At 35.1% G+C, this 9,868-nt stretch overlaps 1 protein-coding gene across 1 annotated transcript; it reads left to right on the top strand.

Annotated features, from left to right (window-relative positions):
• Positions 1–1,228: 1,228 nt before the first annotated feature.
• Positions 1,229–9,868, top strand: LOC136687479 (CD209 antigen-like protein C). Its single transcript, XM_066661930.1, has 7 exons — positions 1,229–1,295; positions 2,015–2,074; positions 7,464–7,562; positions 7,688–7,921; positions 8,974–9,098; positions 9,204–9,304; positions 9,433–9,868. The coding sequence occupies exons 1-7, from the start codon at positions 1,274–1,276 to the stop codon at positions 9,578–9,580; spliced, it is 789 nt and encodes a 262-aa protein (XP_066518027.1). The 5' UTR covers positions 1,229–1,273; the 3' UTR covers positions 9,581–9,868.

The following is a 9,868-nucleotide window of genomic DNA, read 5'->3' as shown; positions in this document are numbered from 1 at the left end:
TATCTGCAGAAGACTTCATGAAGAGAAATACAGAGACTGCACTGTGAGATGCAAACCACTAATTAGCCACAGAAACAGAACGGCGAGATTACAGTTCAAATAAAATTCTTAAAAGAGGTTAACAATTTCTGGTGGTCTTGTGGACAGATGAGACCAAGATAGATTAATGTGTTATCAGAGTGATGGCAAGAGCAATGTTTGGAGACAAAAAAGCACACCACTTTATCTGTGAAACATGATGGAGGTGTCATGTTGGACATGTATGGCTGCCACAGGTTCAAGCTCATTTCTCTTCATCGATGATGTAACTGCTGAAGAAAGTATCATAGTGAAATATGAGACATATAGGTCCATTTTCTCTGCTCAAGCTCACAGGTGTTTTTCAAAGCAAATTGCCAAACCAGTAGCTCTCTTTAAATTTAAGTATGTATACCATATTAAGGGAATAAAGCATGAGAAGGCTTGGCAAAGCATCACAAGAAATGATAATCTGCATGCAACAATGTATATGAATCACAGATTTCATGAAGTCATTGCATACAACTGATAAGCAACAAAGTACTAAAATATCTGTTGTAATGTAATCACTTCTATGTATCAGACATATCTCACTAAAACTCAAAAGGTTATATGACACATTAGATAAGATAATGGTGGTTAGCATGTTCACTGCTAAGTGCTGGGATCTTGAATTTAAGTCCCATCTGGGTGGAGTTTCCTTGTTGTCCCTCTGTGGCTGCATGCGTTTCCTCTGGTGTCTCCAGTTTCATCTGGTCAGGTGAACTAGCACCTCTAAACTGTTCTGGTGTGATTGAATGAGAGTGTATGTGAATGAATGTCTGTGTTTGTGTGTGTTTATCCAGATATGGACTGGCATTCTATACTGGGTAAAGCTCCTAGTGCTCTAGGTTGTCCTGAGTGCTGAATGGAACGTGCAGTGTTGATTGTAAACTGTCCTTGTGTGCAAATAAAAAATAAAAAAAACCAAACAGACAACTTTATACAGAAAAAATAGATTAAATGAGTGATGTTTAAACCTCCCCCTACATTCAACATAAACTTTACTTAATTTAGTCACTTTCACATATTGCAGTTTTAATCTTTTTATCAAACCAGAAGCCACAGACCCTTACAGCTCTTCTGTATTTCCTGTTTGTTTCAGCGTTTCCAGTTGAAAAAAAAGGGCCTTTCTTTACGTCATATACCGGGGTCAAATAGAGACATCAGTTATTTATTTCATTTTATCTGTGCCAACACAAAGAGGAGAAGAAGGATGACAGGTAGCAGGATGATAGGTAAAAAAAAAAAGCATGCATATGCACACACACACCTACAAACATCTGTTTAAATATATTATTGTGTGTATATAAACATTAATGAAACCAGTAAGCAGTAATTAGTCAACTTTAATGACCTGGTTATAACTGAAAACAGAACATAAACAGGAAATATAATGTTGAACCAATAACTATAATAAAAAAAAAAAAAAAGAATTCAGTGCCTGCAACACAGTCAAGGAAGGAGCTGCTGTGTTATATCTATTGTGTATTCCCTTCGTCATATCTATGAACTATTAAAAGAATCATACCAGAACCTTAATATAAATACAAAATATAAAAATATTTACAATCGTTTATTACAGAGGAGCTTAACATGTAAATCTTGTTTTATTTAATTAATAGTATCATTGTTTTGATATTGTAGCAGTTATAATTTTCAACATGTGAGCAAAATTAACTGTTGAGCAGATACAATTTTAACACAGTTACATTAAACTGTTTACTTAATGGGATTCTATAGAGTAAAACATGCTTATTGTGAACCTAGTGTAATAGTTTGCTGATTATTTTCTTCTTCTGACAATGGTTACATTTAAACTTAAAGTATTTTAAATGGTCTTTTAAGTGGAAATTAGGAGTAGGAAAACCTTTTATTTATATCAGTGTAAAGGTAAAGAAAATACACTACATCCATCAGTTTAATACATTTTCATTCATTAAATTAATTCATTCAGTTTTGCGTCACGGAAGGTCTGGAGCATACCCGGAAGCACTGGTCGCACGGCAGGAGCAAGGCAAGTAATTTGTTCCTGAACAAATTATTATAATAATATTGTTTGTTAATAATAGTATTATTATTTTCTTTTTATTATTATACATAATGTTCAAATAAGTATTTAACTGGATATCAATTTTTTTTTCACCTTGTTAAACTGTTACTCTGTAATTTACATGCTCTTAAACCAGACATGCGTTACAACAAAGATGAATATTTAAATGGTCTGTGAAATTTTCATCTGTTTGTTTAACAATCAGATTTGACAGTTTATTTTTTCTGGCAAAGGGGAATTTTAACCCATTCTTGCTCCTGAAGGACTAGGCCTTTCCTGGATTATATTCATATCATGCTTTCATCACCTGTTTAGAGGTTTTCTTTTTAACATTTAATGTTCCCGGCAAGTCAGATAAAATTATATATAATATCTGCAAAAATCAGATATACTCTACTACTTGTATAGTATGACAATAAATGCATGCTACACAACAAATTCACCAGTGTTAAATCAACACTATTGGTGTTAAAGTAACACTGATAGTTACTCTCAAGTTAACACAGTTGATTTAACACTGGTGAATTTGTTGTGTATCTAATCATGTTTTTTCTGTATGAAATATGTGGATGAGTTTTTTTACAGTCTGGCCACTGCTGCTTTTTGTTATTGCCCTTGTAAAACTGATAATAAAATGTTGATATTTTTTACTATTTCAATTTTAAATTTGAAAAATCTAATTTTCAGGTTGTTAAATTGTTACTCTCTAAATTACATACAAGATGTGAGTTTGGTCACAGAGATGCACCAAAGATAAAATGATTAAAATGGTCTGTGTTGATCATTTTATGATCCAATTTAAATTTACTCAACTTTAATGAATGATGACCACTGTTCTTAACAGTATGTAGTGTTCACTAGAGATTTTCACCAAGATAAACTGACCACCTAAATACAGTAAGGAATTTACCAATGACATTTCAGAATATTTGGCTGGAATTATGCCAAAGCATTTTTTTAATTAATAGTTAACTATTAATTAATCTAATAGTTTTTTAATTGTTGGAAATTTTAGATCTTGTAACATTACAGTCTGTGGCTGGTCCCAAAAAAGAAATAGAGCAGGCATTAGATCTTGTTGTAACATATTGTCTACCTATTTTTAAAATTGAGGTTAGGGATGCAGCTTTTGCTGGTGATATGTCTGCTTTATTAGAACTTTCTCTTCCCTATGTTTCTAAATCCTGTTCTTCGGGTTGTTGCTGTCATATTGTTTTTTTTTTTGTTTTTTTTTTACATTTTTAAATGTGTAAATCCACTTTGGGTCCCTCCATTGTTTTAGTAAAACCTAATTTTATATTCCTCCTGTCTAAATATTCTGGACATGCTCAGTCAAGTTAAATTATACATTTCAAACTTAAAGCTGAACACTGGTGAAATGTCACTTTCTCGCTGCATGAGAATGCAGGAGAGCTGAGTGCAAAAAAAAAAAAAACTTTTCACAGCTTAAAGACAGCTGAGGCAGATGCCAGAAAATGATCAGAAACAAAAGGACAAAATTTTGAGAAATAAATGATAATCCAAATCATGTAACCATTTTTAAATTTCTAAGCAGCATATTTCCTCTTTGCTCATGTCCAGATTCTGGAGAGAGGATAAATCTAATGACAATGCTTTCTAATGCTCATATGTTAATCGTCATTTGAGAATATATCAATGTCCTTTCATATCAATGTCTTTGTTTACATGTGTTTTTTATTAGACGATTGTGTTTTACAGAAAATATGGAGGGCAGGTAATATATGCAGAAATGAAAAAAGGAGGACAATGTTTTGTTCATAATATATTACACCAGCATCAGTGTTTAAATAAATACTAGATTATCTACCACCAAATAATAAAGAAGACCAGAATTAAGAATTACTTATTTATTCAATGTAACAGGTTAAAGCATATGAAGTTGAAGAGGCTGTGTGCAACTTTGTGGAGTTTTATAAGAACACTAACGCCACAAAATGTCTCCCCGCCACTTTCCTTTACGATATTTCAGGCAAAAACACACACTCACGTGAAATAAGACAAATTCAACAGTCCTCTTCTCTCTGTGAGATATAGTAAGTTTGGAAATGTTGCCAAATTCTGAGCCGTCCTGCTGAGCTTGTGAACTAACTAATGCTGAGCTGAGGCTCTGGTCAACACACATGGTCGGATTAACGGCCGGGCATACTGGGCACATGCCCAGGGGTAAGATTAGTAAGGTCTTACAGAAGACACTTACTATGGCTACTGAGAAACTTAAGACATGTAAAATATTCATGTGCTATTCTTGCATAAGATGCATACATTGTGTTGGGGCATGGGGCTTTCAGGCAGGGTGCGAATTATGCAATGACAATTAGGGCATTCAACGTTTCTTTAGGTCAGTACAATATGCTTCAGTAAACTGAAGTCTTACAATCCTTACAGAGGCTTGCTTGTAAGGTCTGCAGCACATTGATGATAAATCCATTACACCAGCTAATGTGTCACATACCACACAACAACCTTTGTAGTCAGGAGGCGCAAACAATATACAGTATCATATAGCAATAACGCACAATGCTACTAGTTACAACCATACAAAATTTAGGCCTGAACCTGACTAGGCGTAGACCACCCAATAATCAAAATCTGTCAGCAGTTTTCTTGCCCAGAAAATTAAATTCATATTATACAGAATCTGTTCCACGGGAACCATGTGTTATTTAATTCTGAATAAATGGGAATAATGTCACCGAAAGTCACTGTAGCTTAGGCTTTTGTCCCATCACATCCATTCATACAGCGGCGCATACAACATCTACAATGTGAAATTTTAGGGGCAGAGTGGTGGAATGTCTTTATATAGAAGTTGGCTAATGTTAGTCTTCAAAGTAACCCTTTTAGTGAATCACATTAAGCCAAACAAGATTTTTAAAAAATGCTTTTTAACCAATGTGAATCCATGTACTCCAAGTTTATACATCAATGCATTGTTTCACTGCAGTAATAAACTAACAACAAATGGTGTAGTAGCGCCACATTAAGTTCTCTCTGTGAAATATGGCTGAACAGTTCCTACTCGTGCATGAGCATTTCAAAATTAGGAGTCAGTCAGTTAGTCAGTCAAAGTAGGCCCTGTAGCTAAGTACTAAGAATTAGCATGCCTTTGACCAGCAAGAGCGGCAGATTGACTAATTAATTCATATCTTTCCTGTTTTTATTCTGAGGAGCTAAGCGCTCAGAATTAGTGTATAGACTATAGACTATACCAGCTTGGCCCATAAGGCAGCAGTCCAAATTCAATAGATTGCCACTGCAGAGGCACTGGTAAGCCTGGTACAAAACAATATGTTAAAGTGAACTTTATTGTAAATACTATATTAGTAAAGAGCTGTGAGCTTAAAAAAACTATAATTAATAAAGAAGAGCTGCAAAATTGTCTGTAATGCAGTCAATTAAGTCGGATTGCTCCCTTTTGAGCAAAATTCTACGTGATATACATATGGAAATGTTAGCTGCAAGAAGGCTTTAGAAAACTGAGACAGTCGACTTTGAAATTTTACTCTCTTAATCATTTGCCAAGAGTCGATTCATATTTCCAGAATTCATTTGTCTGGGAGTCGACTCCTGATCAATATGTTTACTTTGTATTCCTCTCGCTCTTACTGTACAGAGACACTATGGGATTGCTTTGGAACCATACTCCATGTTTGTGTTCCTGTAGAAGGCCCTATAATATGATGCGTGCAGTCACTGAACCAGGAGACATCAGCAAGTAGCATTCACTGGGAGAAACTACACCGACCCCCACCCACAAACCCGCCCATTTCACACGTGCAGAAAATATTCTCAAAGGAAAACAGCTTGGCGCAGGAGTGAATCTTTAAAGTAGAGAGTGTAAAACCCATTTGAGAATAGAAAAAAGACAGCTTGAGAGCAAGATTATGATCAGTGTGTGCAGAATTCCTCCTGTGCTCGCGAAATACACATTTTTAGCCTGGTGTTTTTGCGCCCTCTACCTTTGTCATTGATGTGATGCCACACTACCCTTCTTGTTTCCCTCACCAGTAGAAAGTAAACGAAAGAGAAAGCAATTAGAAATTATAGAAATATTAAACAAACTGTTTAATGTGTGTTATACAGGCAGGAACACACTTTCAACATTTTCTTACCATTCAAGGTTTATTTAACTAAACCCTTGAAGATGCTAAATTTTAAATAAACTGAACTATTCATTTTGGATGCAGTAATGTCTCTGATGACCCTTTATGCCATTTATGTTTCCAGACTTATATAAAACCTGCTGTAAAAACTATAGAAGTGATCATTTATATTAGCCCAATAGATTAACTAATTAAATCTACTTTTTTCAGCCGTCCAAGGTCAAGTCCTTTTTATTTTTTAAATGATATTGAAAGAGTCATAAGTGCTTTTATCTCATTCAGACTTGTAATGGCCATTATGTTGGTGTTGGTCATGTCATGTTTACAGTTGGTCCAAAATGCTGCAGTTTGACTTTAAATAAGGACACACACACAGAGGAACATATATGTTTTTTTCCATACAGGCTTCCTGGGTGTTTCTAGACTGATTTTAAGATGTTTGTTTATATATCAATGAATGGACTGGCTCCTATGTCTTTCTGAACTTTTACAAAGGTTTGTTCCATCAGCTTCACTCAGATTCACTGATTAGCCTCTTCAGGTGGTTCCTAAACATAGGATGAAGGTTAGGGGAGGTTGTGCTTTTGCAGTCATAGCCCCTAAATTATGTTATGAGTTGCTGCTCAGGCTGCTCCCACATGTCTTTTATCAAATATAGAAATGAATGTTTGGTGTCCATGGCTTGAAAATTGGACAAAATAACAGTTTGAAAAAAAAAAAAACCAAAGTAATGAATAAAGTATAATTGTGCAAAAGGGTGCAAATGAGTGCACATATCCATCTTGAAAATTGCAGGCAGTAGTTAACCAGACATGAAACAGATGGAATAATAAGTGAAATAATAATAATAAATAATAATAATAATAATAATAAGAAGAAGAAGAAGAAGAAGAAGAAGAAGAAAAAAAGGAGGGAAGAAGATAAGGAATAAAGAAGAACAATAGTGTGGTTGCCTACTATAAACACACTAATAAAGTCATTGCTGGAACGAAAAAGTCATATCTCCTTTGTGTTTTGTTTTTAATTTTTTAACATAATTTTAAATCTCCAGCTGCTGTTTACATTTTGGTAAATGTTCAAAATGATATGGTCCAAAATATCCAGCTATCATGTTGATCCAGCAGTGACAATATGTAGATTTACCATATATAAACTTAATGTAATGCATATGTGGAACTAATTTTTAAATTTTAAAAAGAGCATGTATTGTAATTAAACACTTTTATCAGTTGTTAGAGCAAGAGCCAGATGTTTCAGACTAGCTGCAGTGTGTCTTGGGCTGCTGTGCGTTCTCCTGCTGATCACCAACATTGTGTTCTACGTGAAATGTGGGTATTTCAGTCACACACACACACACAGAAACCCAAAACATACAAAAAAGTTGGTCATACTTTCTCTTTCAAAAGTAGAATAAATAAACTTTTAAATTTTAATGTTTTTTTTTTCAATGCAGATATTAATTTGGAAGAAGAGAAGAACAGTATGTCTAAAAACACCTTTTCTCTGAGAGAAAACTTTAAGGTAGAAAGAAAGACCTTCTTATCCTACATCACTAATCTAACTGAAGAGAGAGACGGACTAAATAACAGCTACCAGAACCTGACTGAGGAAGTGGATCAGCTGAAGAGCATTTACAAGAATATGGTCAAGGAGAGGGATGAGCTGAAGAGCAGTTTCCAGAATCTGAGTAAGGATGAAGAGCAGATTAAAAAAAGTTCTAAATGCAAACACCTTCACCTGTATTGTTCTGCTAAAATGGCTATGTGAAACAAGTCAGGACACAAAAGGCACTTTTATAAACAGCCTACCCTAAATCTAAAAACTAAAAGCCTTAACATAATTATAGTAATTTAGGGGCGGTACATTGGCACTGTGTCTCCCTGGGTCTGTGTGAGTTTCCTCCTTGCGCTCCTGTTTACATCCACAGTCTGAAAACACATGTTGGTAAGTGGACTGGTGGCTCAAAAGTGTCCATAGGTGTGAGTGTGTGTTGCCCTGAGAAGGACTGGCGCCCTCCACAGTGTGTTCCTGCCTTGCGCCCAGTGATTCTGTGTAGGCTCCAGACCCACTGTGACCCTGAACTGGACTAATAGAGTATTTTATGTTTAATGGGTCCACACACAAAGGAGCCCATGCTCAAAATAGGTTAGTGCAGAAACTATCATGCATTCAGGCCACTAGGTGGCAGACTGAAATTTACAACAAAGAAGAATCTTTTCCTTGGAAATGTTAGCCCAATATTACCAGCTTTTTATTCACATTTTTGTTTCCACCCTATATGATTTAATTCTGTCACAAACCTTATCTGCCTGCACTTTACCTTCTAGAATACTAAGTATGGGGAAGTTTTTATGTTTACTACAATAAAACTCAATACAAAAACCAATCAAGTGTGAGATGTAAGAGCAGTTTTATATATTATTTTACCTCATGTACAATTTTGAATCCTATAAACATTTTACGTTCATTATTCACTCATGACACACAGCTCTCCCTAAAGCATGGTATGTTTATGATAATGACTTTATGGTTAAAATAAAGTTTTTAACATATATTCTTCTTTTTTTCGCGAATGAAAGCTCATTGAGATAATTGCCTGGTCATGTCCATCTCTGTCATTTGCATTGCCTCAACTTCATCTAATTAGTCATAAAGTCCAAGCAGATATTCCAGACCTGCTGCAGCGAAATTGGGACTGTGTGCTCTGCTGATCACAAAAATTGTTCTCTATTCACCTAGAATGTATGTCATTTGGAAGCAGCAATTACTATTTGTTCAATAATAAGAAGAGTTGGAGTGAGGCCAGACAAGAATGCAGAAATAAAGGAGCAGATCTGCTGATCATAAGCAGCAAAGAAGAGCAGGTGAGAAAGAGAGAGAGTGAGAGAGAGAGAGAGAGAGAGAGAGAGAGAGTGAGAGAGAGAAACTGAACTAATTCTATTACAATCTGTTTATCTGTTTAATTGTAGGAGTTCTTTAAGAAACAAGACGTACATGCCTGGCTTGGTTTAACTGATGCAGAAGAAGAAGGAGAATGGAAGTGGGTGAATGGGTCACTGATGACCACTACGTGAGTAGCTGTGTTGTTTTCAAATCTCAAATACAAAATTTGTATCTACACTCATTGTCCATTTTGTGTAAGAACAAAAACATGTAAATACACCTCTGTTAAAAAAAAATCTTTTATAATAAACCTAGGTTCTGGAAGGGCGGTGAACCCAATAATGCAAATCAAGGGGAGGACTGTGCTGTTTTCACACCCTCTACTGACCCACTGAACACATGGAACGACATGCCCTGCACTGAGAGTGAAAAATGGATCTGTGAACTCACTGCTGTCCCCTAAATTGCTCAAGAAATGTACATGAACTTTTGATTTAAATAAATTTCTCTTAATGGAGCAATCAGTCATTTTCTTCAAAGATTCATGCATGTCATCAAAAATTTTAACTTTTATTTAAAAATGACTGGCTGCACTTTTAAAGAACAAATATGGAAAGAATATAGCTATAATCAGCATATTACACAAACAATTTCTTAAAAGTTAAGAGTTTTCTTTGGTGTAAAAAAGATATTTTAAAGCAGACCAGTTTTGTATAGAGGTGTGGACTTTCTACTTCTCAGAGGTTTAATG

The sequence above is a fragment of the Hoplias malabaricus genome, chromosome 2 (genome assembly GCF_029633855.1).
Source record: "Hoplias malabaricus isolate fHopMal1 chromosome 2, fHopMal1.hap1, whole genome shotgun sequence".
Classification (NCBI taxonomy): Eukaryota; Metazoa; Chordata; class Actinopteri; order Characiformes; family Erythrinidae; genus Hoplias; species Hoplias malabaricus.
Note: the sequence above shows the minus strand (reverse complement) of the source record. Positions and strands in the feature narration are given on the sequence as shown.